The sequence below is a fragment of the Corvus cornix genome, chromosome 2 (genome assembly GCF_000738735.6).
Source record: "Corvus cornix cornix isolate S_Up_H32 chromosome 2, ASM73873v5, whole genome shotgun sequence".
Classification (NCBI taxonomy): domain Eukaryota; kingdom Metazoa; phylum Chordata; class Aves; order Passeriformes; family Corvidae; genus Corvus; species Corvus cornix.
The window spans coordinates 78,328,352-78,344,631 of NC_046333.1; the positions used below are offsets into that span (position 1 = coordinate 78,328,352).

Here is a 16,280-nt window from a genome sequence, read left to right on the forward strand (position 1 = left end):
AGGGTTGCTTATTAACAGTTTGTTTTGAGAATGTCAATTTAGCATTATCAAATTGCTTTCTTCTCCTGTGGGTGGTGATGAGAGGTTTTACATCTTTGATGGTAATGAGAGGTGAAAATTGTATATTTTGAACTCACATGAAACTGGTTTGTTGCAATAGGTATATAGAAAGTTTGTTTAAAGAGTATGTAGTTCTCTAAGAATTTCAGTATTAATTATATAAGTATCCTTTATGTGTTAGAATGAGCATTGGTGTCTTTAACTTCCTCCTCTTCACAGCAGGGCTCCTTCATTAGCTAGATTGCTGCAACGTATCCCAAACTTTCCCATCTTAATTTGTAGTTTGGTCTTTATCCCTGACCATTGCCATGCCGTTGTTGTGACTTTAACATGATAGTGGGAAGTGTTGGATAATTGTTTGCATTCAGAGAGCTCTTTGTTGCCTCCTAGGTGTGTGTACATTTGCAGTCAGTGCCTTGAAATGCTGTCTGAGCAGTGGTATGAAGCCTAAGGACAGCTTGTGTTTTTCCCTGGATGTCATATTCAGGAAGTTAACAGGGTGTTCTGTCTCCATCTGACCATCATTTCTAATCACCCCGGTCTTCCTGACTTCCAGTAATGTGGAGTGTGGCTGGCCAGCCAGAGGGCTTCTTCACTGGCTAGTGGGACTGTGCAAACCATTTCCTCCTCTTCTTTCAGTGGCGAAAGTGGTGCTGGTAAGACAGAGAGCACTAAGCTGATTCTCAAGTTCTTGTCTGCAATGAGCCAACATTCACTGGAGCTGTCCTCCAGAGAGAAGACCTCCTGTGTGGAGCAAGCTATTCTTGAGAGCAGGTACTAGATCTTTCAATACACGGGTATTTTTTTCAGAAGACATGAGCCTTGACATTGAAGTAAGAGCTTGCAGTGTAATCAAATATGTGTGTGTGTATTTACTGAACAATAAAATGAATATTGGAGAGACGGAAATATTCCATTAAACAAAATTACCTGGCTCTTCTAGAGAGTGGTGAGCATGGTGGTATCTCTTGGTGAAGCAAAAATATGCAGAGTTTTGAAATGGATGAAGCTTTAATGGTGGCTTTCATTTTTGTGTAGAGCTGAATTCAGATAATCAGAGTGAGGGAAATGGGTGATGGGAGTGAGAAACCTTTGGTTCAGTTTGTGTAGCCTGAGGATGCGTTAGAACAAGATACAGCACGGTGAGGATTAAGTGCTCAAGCGGTAAAAGCATGCTGAGGAGAGGGAGGATAAGGAGAACTGATAACACAGATGAGTAAATGATCAGATAAATTGGACACAATCTACTCAAGCAAAAAAGAAATCTTGGTGTTCACATGAAATGACACGGTTCTAAACTATTTAAAAACAAAGGCAATTTAAGATGCTATTACTTTTGTTTATCTTGCTTCATCTCTGCTGTACGTGCTGTATCTTGATGTAGTTATTTTTTTTAATTGCCTTAGGACAAGGACTCCTTACATCTGTCTAGCAATTTGCATGTGCTGAGATTTCTTATTTCTATCATTTGAGTACTGCAGTGAGCATTGCGTGCATCTTTTGAGTGATTGCAAAAGTAGCGAGTAGCAGTAACTACTCTGCAGCTGCAGAGTAGTTCAGCATGATTTATCTTCCTGTTGCATGAATACTTGCATCTTTTGGTGGGAAGCTGAGATGCCCATTGCTAATAAATGGAGGGTAATGCTGGGATGTAGCCTGCTGTTGAGGAGAGTGTCAGAGGGGAGCTTGTCAGAGTGCTGTTCCTTTCCCCAGCCCCATGTGAAGCTGTTGGCATGCTGGTCACATGTTAACACTCCTGTCGTTTTTTGTTTTCACAGTCCAATTATGGAAGCTTTTGGCAATGCGAAGACTGTTTACAACAACAACTCAAGTCGCTTTGGGAAGTTTATTCAGCTGAACATCTGTCAGAAAGGAAACATTCAGGGAGGAAGAATTATGGATTGTATCCTCGTTTAGTGATTTCATGCCTGTTTGTGGGAAGTCCCCATGTACCTCCTTGATGGAGGACTGAGGGAGAACTGTCTTGCCTTTGTCCTTTCACCCCGTCCTGAAATATGTGCAGTTAAACTGAGCTGATGTAGGTGGGAAGGGGAGGCAGCAACACCAAATTCACACATGCACACACGCTTTTGTGGCAGCGTGGGGTGTATGTACTCTTGGAGGACCAGCATTTTGTATTGCTACTGCTAGCATGGCATGGCTCATGTGCATGTTCCCATTTAGTGAGCTAAAACAGCCTGAGTCTTTGGGAATAACTTCAGTTGTGAGCCATTTCCCTCATTACTATATCCAAAGATAAGCTGCTTAGTTCTCTGGAAAAATACTTGAAGGAGCAGAGCTGCTCAGCTTCTGCAGTGTGAGTCTGGGTGGGTTAAGTCCTCGGACTTGTCCTGCATTTAGCAAAATCAGACTATGAGCCAGCTCTCCTAGAGCACCAGAGCAGTGGGGATGAGGAATATTCCAAGAGGGTCCTACCTGCTTTTTTAAACTTAAGCTGCTTTTGCAGTGGGACAGATTTAGTTCTTGAAGTTGTTTCCAACCTTTAGGGAAAGGAAAAAGCAAAAGAAAACAGATGTCATTTAAAATGCAGAATCTGCCAAGTCCAGTTTTGATGTGATGGAAGAGAAGGTGTTGATCCACTGATATTAGAACTGCTACAATATTGTCATTGTTGCTACTTTATTTATCTTGTTGTAGGTGTATTGTATGAAGCATGCTTAGCATGTTGTGAGAAGACAGTGATAGTCTTCCTATTGTCTCAAATGAAAGAAGCAAGATTATAAAAAACTTCTGCATTAATTGCTTTTTATTCCTTGACTGAAGCTGTTCTTGCTGGCTCCAGATTTATTGGAAAAAGTAAGATCACGTTTGCTTTTGCTTAATTAATTGTGTTTGATTTAATGTTTTCTCTGAAACTGTGGATAAAAAATCTGTCCTTAAAAATGATCACTTAAGTGGAAACTATTTTTTACTTTGACAGAATCGTGTAGTAAGACAAAACCCCGGGGAAAGAAATTATCATATATTCTATGCTCTGCTGGCAGGGATGGAAGAGAGAGAGAAAGGTGAGTGACAAAGCACAAGTCACACAGCTGTAGTGGTTTTCTGCTAGCAGTCAGCAGTGGTGACAGCAGTGGAGAATTTAACTGCAGAAACCCACTAACCCAAGCAGAGAAATAGGTTATTTATTCAGATGGGATTCAGTGAATGTGAATTTGAGCTCAGTTTGATAAAGGAACCTACTTAGCTGAAGAATATCACTGAGCTGATGGTAGTTTTTTCTCCCAGCTTCTGCTGTGGCCTTGGGAAAATGACTTGGGGACAAACATGCCTCATTCTGTTCAAGCTGAATATTTTTGCTGGTACTAAATAACTCCACAGCAACAAAGATAAATAATTCTGGTTGTTCTAATCCTTTCTCATAAAGAATAAATCCACTGAACAAAAGAAATGACATTTGTTTATGTGCAAAATTGCCTAAAGCTGTCTCAGCATCTCCCTGTGGGCCTGCTGTCTTTGCATGCTAAAAAGTAGAGTTAACTCTATTATGCAGCTAAATAAAACAAAACCCAGCAAAATAACCCCCCCATCTGATTTTAATGTAAAACTTTGTCTTGTGCCTTATTATAATTTCTGAGCAAATGAATTGTGACCTGTTTAACTCTGATATAGTAGTTTGTGGAGTACTTTTGTTTTGGTATTTCTTTTCACTCACCCTGTTTTCTCTCCTCATTAGATGCTTTTTACTTGTCTGTGCCTGAGAACTACCACTACCTGAACCAGTCTGGATGTATAGCGGATAAGACAATCAGCGACAAAGATTCTTTCAAGGAAGTCATTGTGAGTTGCTTCCCTAGTTCTTTTGCTTTAAAAATGCTGGAAGTTCGGGTGTGTGGAGTCCATTGACAGCAGGGTACAAAGGCTTCCTGTGCCTTCCTGCATGTGCAGCTCTTTCATTGAGGCATTAGTCTTACAGGGACTTATATTTTCTCAAAATGCTTCAATCTCATTTTGAGCGTGCCTTTACCTTTCCTCCAGTATTTCATTTACTCTGTTGTTTCAAAGTGTGCTGTAATTTAGCAAAATGCTTACATTTTGAAATGAAAATAGTATCTGTTGGGAAGTCAGTAAGACTTTTACATGCATTTGCCTTTCCCCGCATTGTTTTGTGCTACAGATATGTATTTTTTTTTTTTTTTAATTTTTTTTTTCACTGTTTTTCAATCTGAAAGCTTTGCCCAAATCATGTGGCATCTACTGGGTGGAGCCTGCAGTGCAGCACACAGGGAGTGAAGCACCTGTGACTCTAAGTTGCAGCTGGGAAATCCAATTGTATACAGTAATTTACACAACAGAGTTATGAAAACATAAGCACAGATTAAAAACCGAGTCCTGATGGAATCTCTCTGGATATCTTTATATCTTACATCCACAGCAATTAGTCTATACTGATCACGCTAATTGGGTATTGTAGCACTGAGGTGATGTGTGTTAGATTTTAAAAATCAGATCAAATGCTTGGTTTTATGCCCTTCACCAAACTGTTTTTCTTAGCTATGGTAACCTTTTTGCTAAATTGACAAATGAATGTGTAGTGGATGCAGCAGGTTTTTTTAAGTAAAAATCTCTCATCTTGTGTGGTGGAAGGAAGTGTTGGAAAAGTTGGTAACCTGTCTATATTGTAGTCACATGCTGAAGTTAATTAGCATGACATTTAATCTGTGCTAATCATCCCAGGGTAGGCAGGGCATGAAATCAGCTGGGCAGGTGATGTTTGCCTGCTGCCCGCAGCATGGGCAGGCTGGGAGCAGGGGGTGCCAGCCTGCATTCCCAGAGCAGGAGGTGGGAAGAAACCCCTGCAGCTCACCCTCACCTGTCTTTCCCTATTGTAGTCATCTCCTCTGCCTGCTTTTATTGCAGTCTAAGTCTTGGAAATGTTACTTAAGGGAAACTTTTTTTGTAGGAGACAGGGAGGAGCAGCACAGTGAGCAGGGAGATGAACTCGTAGTGCTGCTGCCCTTTTGTTGTGAGAGGTCTTCTTTACAAATTAAACCTTCAACCATTATCACTACTCTGCTTTGAATTGTGGGATGAGTCTGAGGCTTTTCCATTTGTACTGGATGATTTATGAAAGATAAAATGTGTCCTCTGTCAAACACCTGCATTGACTATACCATAATGAGTCTGTAAGGGTACAAAACTATGATCTGGTCTCAAAAAGGCTCATGTGACGCCCAAATTTGGAAAGTTTGGTCATTTCAAAGGCATACAATTACCCTTTCTGTGTCAAAGGAAAGCATTTGTTCCTCTTGTTTTAGTACTTCTTTTAGTGTTTTATTATTTGCTCTTCTCCTCATTTATGTAGTGGAGCCTTGATTGTTGCCATATTGTTTATTCATAAATTCAGCACTTTCTATATAGATACCTTTCCTCCTCAGTTTTACTGGAAGTTGTCAGACCACATTGGAAAGGTGCATGTTTGGGCACAAAAATGATCAAATCTTACATGCTGCTGTGTTTTTCCTCCCCCATGCCTTGTTACCTACAAGGCCAGTAGGCAAATTTTGGTAAAAACACGCAGGAGGTAATCAATTAATAATTCAAATTAGAGTAATTGCATCTGATGCACAGCTCAGTAGGTCGTTCCAATATTTATATGATTTTAATGATGAATTTGAAAGCAAATTACAACATCATTACAGCATCAAAATGAAATTTCTTAAAAGCAGAGCAATACTTACATGTTCCAAGATGTCCCAGTGATGCCTTTGAGTGTATTCAATTTGGGATGAAACCAAAGGAATGGACTTCAGCCAGCTTTCTTTTAGTCCTGACTTGCTTTTCCAAGGCCTCCTATTTTTGAGTCTGTGTACATGTTATTGAAGAAGCTCACATGTCATTCCAGACTGCAATGGAAGTGATGGAGTTCAGCAGGGAGGAAGTACAAGAAGTTCTGAGGCTGTTGGCTGGCATTTTGCATCTGGGAAATGTTGAGTTCATCACTGCTGGCGGGGCACAAGTGTCCTTTAAAACAGGTGAGAAGGCTGTGCATCCAAATCTGAAGGTTTCTTGGGGTTCTGAAAGCCTTATTCGTTGTTAGTATATCTGAACATAGCAAGGACAGGCAGTGAAAGGGTTTTACTACTTTTTAACATCTGTAAACGTTGATTAAAATGTTACTTTGGGAGGATGGGGTTTGACAAATAAGGCACAGTAGTCTGCTGCTGTATACTGGGTCTTCATTTGGGAAGACCTTGGACACATATTTATTCCATTAACAGTAATGAAATTCTATTTGAATTTAATTCCTTCTTTGAAATATTCTCAAGTTGATAAAACTTAAGTGCTCAAATACATTCCCTAACCAAGACCTTCACTGAAAGTATCTTTTTTTAGAGCTTTCAATATTTCAGTTACATATCTGAAAGAATGTGCTGGTATGTCTAAAGATTGAGCTGGTGGGCATTTAAAATGTTTGTTTAAATATGGCATTAGAGAGTAGCATTCTGTACTGCTTTTTATACCACATTATAGCAAAACTGGAAATTAAAGTATGCATGGAAGAAAAATTTCATTGGTTTATCCTCATCATCCCAAGCAAAGCAGAAACACATTCATGTGGAAAAGAGTCAATTACTGTTTGTGTTTGGAAAAATGTGTTAGGGCAAGTAGTGGATTGTTTGAATTATTGACATGTAGGAGAAAAATAAATATTTGTGACTTACCTGTAATGTATTTCTACTGCTAATTTCCCTCAGATGTACATATTTATGCCTTTTCATGAGCAGCAAAACAGTATCCTAGAATTTCTAGTTGTGTTTTCATCTCTAAACCCTGTCATTTCAGGAGCATCTAAAATGGTGGTGGTGGTAGTAGTAATAATAATGGTAGAAAACAAAACTGGTTTCATAACTTTGTACATTGAAGGACATATTTGTATTTTTCTTTCTCCTTTTCCAGCCCTGGGTAGATCTGCTGAGTTACTGGGGTTGGACTCTACACAGCTAACAGAAGCATTGACACAGAGGTCGATGATACTCAGGGGAGAAGAAATCCTAACACCTCTTAGTATACAACAGGTAAAGGCATCTCAGTTTTGACGTGTTTTTAGGGTCTTTGAAAGATGTCTCAGTCTTCAAGTCCAGAGAAGTCATTGATCACTCAAGAACAGAAGCTTAGCTCATGCATCAGAGTTGTAACCAAGATCCCATCTATTATTCTGGCCAGGACTCGTAGCTTGTCTCCTGTTACTTTTATGAAGCCTGATTACTTACCATTTTTTTCAAATTCTAAACATGTAGGCTGATGTTCTTTTCATTTTGGAGACTTGTGTCAGGGGGGTGTTTTTTCAAAATTTTCAGGAGAAATATTTTTATAATTTACAAGAAGGGAATTAGAAATAGGTATGCATAACATTATGCTTCCCTCTGGAAAAGGGTGAGTTAAGGTATTATTTCCTACACTACTTCTTCCTTCCTCCGCAACTTAAGTTTATAATTTCCTAGTTTTTTGAATGCTTTAGCCTTGAAATGTAATTTTAAAGCCACATAGGTGTACAGCTGTTTTAAGCTAAACTGTTAAATCTCAAATCATGATGCCTTGTAAGTGTTAGTATAATTGCTGTCAAGCTACATAGGAATAGGAAGCCTCTTGCATTATACATTGCTTTGTGCTGTGCTAAGGACACTGAACAGCAGAGTCTGGTCATTTCTCAGTCAAGGGGTGGTTGATGTGTTGTGTATTTCTTTAATGCAGGCAATAGACAGCAGAGATTCTATGGCTATGGCACTTTATTCTCAGTGTTTTGCTTGGGTCATTAAGAAAATCAATAGCAGAATCAGGAGCAAGGAAGACTTCAAGACTATTGGAATTTTGGACATATTTGGATTTGAAAACTTTGAGGTAGGTTTCAAAAGCTTATTCAAATGGCTTGTCTGATATTTCTGCTTTATTGCTTTACATATTTTTATCCTCTTCTCTGGAACTTGATTGTTAAACATGTTATGACTTAACCCATTCCCTTGTTTACAAATTAAAATACTTGAAGTGTATGCATTTTTGAAAATTTCTTGTCTCTTTAGGTAAACCGTTTTGAGCAGTTCAATATTAACTATGCAAATGAGAAGCTTCAGGAGTATTTCAATAAGCACATCTTTTCCTTGGAGCAACTGGAGTACAGCAGGTAAGAGAGAGAGGACAAATTTGAAAGAATTTCGACAATATGGTATTCACTTGTAATCTTAGTTCGCAGCTACCTTAGCTTCCTTTGAAAATCTCTGTCTGGAGCTGTGTATTTTATAAAAGCAAGCTGATTTTGCTGTGATTTGCAAGATAAATACACCAGCTTCTCCTATTTCTACAACTAAAATAATTTCAATTAAAAGGCCTGCTTTATTTTCCTTAGGGAAGGACTAATTTGGGAAGATATTGATTGGACAGACAATGGAGAGTGCTTGGATCTTATTGAAAAGGTAAGAAAGAATTTGATACTGTTACCTATTGTTCGTTTTTCTTCTGCAGTAATAGGTCTTAAAAATATTTGTTAATACAAAGAACAAGTGAAGAGACTGGTAGAGCTTGCATGTTTAAATAGCAAACTTTTAATCAGATCATTTTCATGTATGTTTATATTGAGAATTATATTGTGAGCTCTTTTCCTTGTAGCAACTTTTCTCTGTGTGTGATTATATACAAAAGCAGTATTTGGAGATGGTTAAAAGGAGTAATTTGATCCATGCTCACTCTTGCCATCGGTCCAGGCGGGCTGTGTGAGCTTATCTCCATGGCTGGGTGTGTGATTGCAAGAGCTCAGCTGAGCACAGAAGCGAGTGGCAGCGGGCAGGAGATCCAGCTGGCAGGACGTGACTGCAGTCAGGGCAGTGTGGCTTTTCAGGAGCTGCTCTGGGCCCTTGGGACATGGCTTATTAAAATGTGCACCCAGAGAACTGTGTTTTTCTGAGAGGCTGTATCAACCTGGAGCTTGCTGGACACATTAATTAATTGTGGGGCAGCTTGCTTTGTTTACCACCTCTTCTAGCATGAGAAGTAGGGAACATCAAAGGAAATTACACAGGGGTATATGCAAAGCAAAGGGAGGTTGTGCTTCACGCAGGGCAAAGTTAAACTGTCTATCTTTTGCTCTGCCCCTGGGCACTGTGGGTGCTAAAAGTTTGCATTGGTTCAACAACTGGGTACATAATTATATGGAAGAAACTTTTTTGAAAGGCTGTTTTACAAACTCCTCGGACTCCTGATCGTTGGAGATCTTGGAGGCTGGGGATATGTTCTGGGGCAGTGTCATTGCATGCATCTAAAAACTGCCTACATCAGGAGAACTGTTGATTCTTCCAGTAGCTCGTTTTTCTTTATTTTGCCCACAGATCATGTGCTCTGTATTTCAAAAGGAGTGTTGCCAGAAAAATAGGATTGCAGTCACCTTCAAGACTGGTGTTTTAGTAGTATGTGACTTTTTTGTGCCTCTCTGCACACAGCAACTTCAAGGACTTCGTGATTTTTCCAAACTGGGGAAAACAGCTGTGTCCATCTGTGCACTAATTCATCTTCTCCCTCTTCTTGCTATTCTAGAAACTGGGACTACTGGCACTCATCAATGAGGAGAGCCATTTTCCTCAAGCTACTGACTCCACCTTACTGGAGAAGTTGAATGCCCAGCATGCTGTATGTGATGTTTTGCTGATATTTTCTGTGCAAATTATGTAGGATCTCTTTGCTTCTGTAGAAGTTCATGGTTCAAACATATGGGTGCATAGTTCTAGAGGCTTTTTTGGATGTGATCCTACTTCCATGGCAATCCATATAATTTGCTGTCAAGGCTGAGTTGGTTACTGGAAGAACATATCCTTGTTGCTGTTCAGTTAAAGCTTTCCATTGTGGTGAATCAGTCAAATTCTACTCTTAATTAGAACTCTGTCAACCTGCAGTAGGTCAGATTATTTAGATCTTCAATTCCCTTGATTTAATGAAGTATTCACATCATTCAGTAAATTACGTCATTCACTGGAAGTTTGCTGTTCCCTCTGTCCAGGTTAGTGTTACCTTTATTTGGGATCCTTGAATTATTTTTCACAATTTCTGGGATGCAAGCATATCCACCAATCTTCATAACTGCCAGCTTAAGATAGAACCTTCTCTTTCAAAGTGCCTTTTGTAGATGGTTCTGACAGATGGGGGTTCAGGTTTAGTGTAATGCCTTTTTATATACTATAAATCTGTTACTACTGCATGTGAAGCAGCCCAGACTAACAAATCCTATTATCATTATGAATTGCTTGTTTGCTTTTGGAGCACTAATCTTCCAGGGAGTTCACTGGAAGACAATGGTCTATTTAGGTATGGGTTGAGAGGATAATGTGACAACCCCCTCCAAATATTTTTCTCTTTTTTTTCCCCTCCAATTAGAACAATCCTTTTTATGTAAAACCAAGGGTTGCCGTTCACAACTTTGGAGTGAAGCACTACGCTGGGGAGGTAATTTTTATTTGCTGAAATTATTCCAAGAAGAATTTTCATTAGCTTAATTTTCCCCCAAGGCTGTTCAAAATTAGCTAAAGCACTCTGTTCCCTCTGCACTTTTTACAGTACCGCTCTTGTGAGAGGTGCCTGACTGTTTGGCTTTGTTGTTTGAACCAGTTCTGTTTCCTTCTAGGTCCAGTATGATGTCAGGGGGATCTTGGAGAAGAACAGAGATACTTTCAGAGATGATCTCCTGAACTTGTTACGTGAAAGCAGGTAAGTTTCTGCCGTTTTTGTTAAGGAAAAAGGGGTGTTGTATCAACTAATTCTGCCAGGATTGTTAAGGAAAAAGGGGTGTTGTATCAACTAATTCTGCCAGGATTGATCACCTGATTCTGCTGGGGTCTGAGTATGTTAGATGTTGCATAGCATCAGACCTTGACAGACCTGAAATGAGCATAGAATGAAATAGAGATGAGCATATCATATCACAGAAATGAGCATATCAGAGTTGCCTGTAAGCAGATCTGACTGTAACAGGTTCTCACAAAGTCGAGTTTACCTATATTGTAGAGTACCTTGTTGCTGTTCAGTCCAGGGCATTCCTAGGGAACTCACTTGCTACTCTGTAATGAGTAAGGATTGTGGAAGCTGTTAGTGGTTTTTAACTGTTTCAGAGTGCCTCATAGGCAGCATGTATGTGTAGTTTTTTACTTCACTTTTGTATTTCTGGTATTCCCTAATTTGGTTGAACACTTGCTGTCGGGGACTACCACAGTGCAAGCTGCCATACAGTAATTGCTTCAAGGGGAGAACTTCTGTTAAGATTTATCTGACTGAAAGCCTGAGCTTGGATGCCTTTGGTACCTACATGTCTCGTGTCGTTCTGCTGTGTAAGGTCTTGGGGTCCTTACAGTGGTACCCTGTGAGCTGGGGCAGTACCACATCCCTTTTTGTAGGTATTTGGTTGAGGCTTCAGGACACACAGAGGAACAGTAGAAGAAGAGGGAGCTGAGCCTGGCTGTTGCTGTCTCATCTACTGCCCTCCCCTATCCCATCCAGTCACCCTGCCTTGCCATGCGAGTTGCTTGTTTGTAAATCCCTTAAGCCCTTCTGTGGAGGGGAAACAGTGAATAAGCATTTCCCTCTCTATGTTATTTGTTCTGGATTTATGACATTTTGGCTATAACATCTGTCAATTGAAGCATCTAGGTAAAAAGAACAAATGAGTTAAACTTGGCTGGGCCTAGTTTTGCTTTTGCACCAACATCTGTGTGGAGCTTGAATTAAAATGTCTGTGTTTCTGTAGAAATAGTAAGAGGAGGGTACCTAACTGATAGAGTAGAAAACAGCATGCACAGCTGGTATCTAAAGTGAGGCTTACATGGGTGGCTATTTTGTGTTACTTCCCTAACCAGTCTTAGTTCGGGTACAATTCCAGTTGCCGTCTGCTGGAGTTTTGGTTGAGTGAGTGGAGTAAAATGCAGTAAAGCCTCTAGGACTTCACACTTCATTTCCCTAATGATTTGTTTGGAGTAGAGAAGAAAGAACCTCCTTGTTTTGTTTTTATTTTTAATCCCCTGCATAAATTCTGCAAAGTCAAAATCTATTGTTTATTAAAAATTGTGGAGAAAATCAATAAGTGAGTTTTTGATGGAGGAGCTTCTTGCTAAGAGACAGTGCTTTCTTTGCATTCTACAGTGGTGAACCTCATAGTCTGTTAAGATCCACTTCAGAAATACTGTTTTACTTTTCCATTTCAGTCTTGATTTCATCTATGATCTATTTGAACATGTTTCAAGTCGCAACAATCAGGACACTCTTAAATGTGGAAGCAAGCACCGAAAACCCACTGTCAGTCTCCAGTTCAAGGTTAGTTAATGTGTCATCTCTGCTCTGTAGCTAATCAGTGATAGACAAACCCTGGTGAGTAAAGAACAGGTGCAGGATGAAAGAGGCTAAACTTGAGCATGAACACATTTCTGTCTCTTCTGTGACACTGCTAATTAACCGATCCTGGCTAGTTTCAAGTAGACACTAACCTTTGCATCACACCATCCCCACAAAACTGTTGCATTCACCACTTGCTTATTTGTCCTTATTTTAAAGCTCATCTATGAAGTTGTCCCGGTTTGTCTTTATAACCTAGATCCAACCACAAAATCCCACAAAGCCTTACAGCGGTGCCTGTATGCTTAGAAAAATAAGCGCTAAATAAATACCTCATTAAGGTGTTGCCTTGCTTTAACTTAAAGTTTGGAAGGCATTCTTGTTAAACACCTTCTTATGAGGCTTTATAGCCTCTCATCAGAAATGGCACCAAATTGAAATCTAGCATAAAGTCTATCTGCAAATTATTTAAAAGAGAAAGATTGGCATGAAACATCTCCTAAATTGCATGAGTACAAGTCTGGATTAGTTGCCTTTCATTGTGCTTGAATTAATATACATTTGCAGAGTTCATTCACTTTTTTAAAAAAGAGCAGACTCAAACCCCTTAAGGGCAGATGTTATCCTAATAGACTATTGGTAAGTGTTGGACAGAACAGCAAGGAGTGTATGCTGGGGCACACACAATGTCTTTTATTAAAAAACACTAATGTATTTTCGAGACAGCTTGCTTTGTGCTACCATAACTCATCTGAGAAGTACGCATTTCTTGTCACGAGATGGTGTCATTTGCTAGTTCTCTGGGGTAGCAGAACGTACTGTTTTCTCTTAGTCATTTGTATATGTGCAAAGTAGACCTTTAAGATGTTAACCTTACAAAAACAGACCATATTTTTGCACCCATTTGGCAAGGTAGAACAAAGTGTAGTATTCCTTCTGTTCTCTGTCAGGGGCCCTGGAAAACATAAGGGTGATAAAACATGAAATCAAAACATTATTGCCTCTTATCTCATGCTGCAGTAACTGACCATTAACCAGCTGGGCTGCTTTACAAGAGGTTGACCTTCACATCATGCCTTCCCCAGAGAATTAGGTTGGGTATTTTTTACATGTTTTAAAGCCTTACAGGGATTAGTCCATCTTATTTCAACTGAAGATAAGAACTTTGCCTTCACAGTTTTATTCTCATGATAAATTGGTTGACTCTTCTTTTCATTTGATGACCTGCCTAATGCAGGCCTGGGGGTGCATGCAGAATAGCAGAGCTTAGATACCATCTGTTTCAGCCTGTTGATTACAGCAGGGCAAAATCCAAATGAGCTCATCACCTGACAGTGACTTAGAGGCTTGCAGCACTGTGCAGAATCTGGCTGGCTGTACCACAGGTGAAAGTGAAAATAGTTTAAATCATCTTTGTTTAGACTGACCAACTTTTCCAATATCTGTAAGTAGGAGCCTGGAATGAGAGAATTGTCCATGGGTGTAATGTTCACACGGGTTTAATACGGATGAAGCCTTTACTTTTCGAAGCTGTAAATATTTGTCTTTACACAAAGATTTTTGTCTTTGTATGTTCTGTTTAACATTTGCTGCCCGACTCCCTGGTCCATAGGCTGGCAAAGGCAAGTGAACCAAGAACTATCATTTATGTTCCCAGTCATTTCACCGTTTGCTCCCTTTGCCCTGCTCCAGCTCCTGTGCACAGCCATAACTCTGCCTGCTGCCTTTATCACTGCATGCTCAATCACCACGTAAGTGCTTGGTCTGCAGATTAAAGCAAGAATTTGTTATAACAGACTGACATTGACAGTTTTGCTCCAAGACATATGGCAGGACACACAGTGTTGCTCCTTTAAAGGTGCAGTTTCTGTCTCCTTGGCAGCCTGCTCTGTATTCTCTCTGCTGCCTGGCACAAAGTGCCACCTCTGAGGGGTGTAACATTACCATTGCTGACTTTGTGAGCTCTTCAGAGCCTGAGCTCCTCTCCTGGACAATCATTTGTATCTCTGCAAAGTAAATGCAAGACTTCAGTTTAAAAAGGTTCATCCTACTTAATGATACAGAATGAGGCAAGTTGGAATAAGATATGGAATGATGGCTCAGGCGGAAAAGGGGCGGATGTGTAATTAAAGTAATAATCATAAAAGGACTGAGGGATTTTGTGATTTTTATCTTCAGGCTGAGGTTCAGACAACTGATAGTCTAATGTGCATTGGATCATTCAGAGTTCTAAAGCTAAGAAAAAACCTGTTTTCTTCAGGGAAGATGGAAAATGAGTGGGTTTGGAGTGGTTGAAATTAAAAGAGGAAATCTGAGTTGGTGGGTTTTGCCATAGACCCCTTATCCTTCCTTTTGACTTGCTCAAGTTTAGCAGTTTGGGAATGTGGATCCTAAGTCTTAAGCAGTCATTTGAAAGATCCCTGAAACAGCAACTTGGTGTTTCCTTGTGAACAGTTTTCTTTGTATCAATCTGTGAATCTTGTTCATTGTAAAACAATGATGCTAGTGTTGATCAGAAGAGCCAGTGGAAGAAACAAACACACAGATATTGACCCCATCTGTTTGGAAGCAAGAGCTTCCACAGTGCAGTAACTTCTGGTGTGCACCACTAGGTGTTGCAGTTAGATGCTCTCTGCAGTGCTGAGCTGCAGGAGCTCTTGTCTAGGGTTATGTTGCTTGTACAGAAATCCAGCTTGTGAAGTGCTCTCTTCTCTCTACCTGTATTTCAGGAATCACTTCATTCTTTAATGGCAACGCTGAGTTCTTCAAATCCTTTTTTTGTTCGGTGCATCAAACCCAACGGGCAGAAGGTAAGATTTTAAATGGTGTCCATCTTTTCTGTACATCTCAGGCCTAATCTTTTGCTGCCTGTCTGGTTATTTATCACTGTGTGAAGGAGACTGTTCTTCACTGATTTTGTAGAAGGCTCTGCAAGGGGAAGGCACTGGGAAGGGGTTTAGTATTTATTTTGTTTTGCATGTGGCCTATGTACCTCTTTAATAGTCATTGCTCACAACTCTGATAAATGACTGGTTCTAAGGATTGTTACAAACAGAAGGTAGAAGGCTGCACTTCTTGTGTGACAGCTCTGTGAGACCCTTTTCAGGAAGAAAATATCAAAATGTCAAAGTTTGTTTTAAGTCACTAGAGGCAGTGGTTCACATGCATATAGCAAAACTGGTGTGAATGACTGTCATCAGACTCTTAGTCTTTCAATTTATGAAGATACCTAGATTTGTACATGCTGGATGTTTTGTTCTGTTACAGAATTTTGTTTTTAAATTAGGCTTGGGGACTAAGGCTTACGATATCAATTTGTCTTTTGAGTTACAGGTAATGAAAGGCAGTGTCAAGATTTGCCTAAGTATGTTGGAGGGCTCTCTAGAAATGAAGTGGTAATGGTACAGTAGTCATTGAAATTAATATTGTTCGCCTGGTTCTGATATCCTGGTGTTTTGCAAATCTGTTTTGGGCATAACAGATTGTTATTGAGGCATGGTCTGCTTTTGTCAAAAATACAACGGGCAGAGGTGCTGGAGAATCTGATTTATGGTTTTCACATGGACACTGAGAGATTGGTGACTTAACTATAAATCCATATTACCATGTTCCATTTTTCTGGTCTGTCTGGTTAATCAGGATGCTAACAAAACAAATGTGTGGATTTCATTGTAGGTTTTAGTGCTTCCTGGACGGTACATCCTTGGCTTTACATGTTCTCAGTTGCTGACTGTTAACTCTACTTTTGCACTGCTATTTGTGATGTGCTAAATAACATGCAGATTTTGGGCACCTTAGCAAGAGGGAGCAGCCTGGAAGCAAATAAGAACAACTTTCTGTGTCTTGAGGTGTTTGGTACTCTGAGATGTGAAGCCACCAGGCAGCTGAATGCACGT

General features: G+C 39.9%; 1 protein-coding gene across 1 annotated transcript in view; it reads left to right on the forward strand.

Annotated features, from left to right (window-relative positions):
* MYO10 (myosin X) overlaps positions 1 to 16,280 on the forward strand; it is a 163,305-nt gene that overhangs the window by 96,223 nt on the left and 50,802 nt on the right. The window contains exons 5-19 of the mRNA XM_039549820.1: positions 700 to 834; positions 1,839 to 1,963; positions 2,864 to 2,877; positions 3,002 to 3,086; positions 3,758 to 3,861; positions 5,927 to 6,056; positions 6,982 to 7,100; positions 7,777 to 7,923; positions 8,103 to 8,203; positions 8,426 to 8,492; positions 9,607 to 9,699; positions 10,441 to 10,509; positions 10,688 to 10,770; positions 12,258 to 12,366; positions 15,114 to 15,194. Of these exons, the coding sequence (XP_039405754.1) occupies positions 700 to 834; positions 1,839 to 1,963; positions 2,864 to 2,877; positions 3,002 to 3,086; positions 3,758 to 3,861; positions 5,927 to 6,056; positions 6,982 to 7,100; positions 7,777 to 7,923; positions 8,103 to 8,203; positions 8,426 to 8,492; positions 9,607 to 9,699; positions 10,441 to 10,509; positions 10,688 to 10,770; positions 12,258 to 12,366; positions 15,114 to 15,194 (1,462 nt within the window). The remainder of the gene's footprint in view (positions 1 to 699; positions 835 to 1,838; positions 1,964 to 2,863; positions 2,878 to 3,001; positions 3,087 to 3,757; positions 3,862 to 5,926; positions 6,057 to 6,981; positions 7,101 to 7,776; positions 7,924 to 8,102; positions 8,204 to 8,425; positions 8,493 to 9,606; positions 9,700 to 10,440; positions 10,510 to 10,687; positions 10,771 to 12,257; positions 12,367 to 15,113; positions 15,195 to 16,280) is intronic.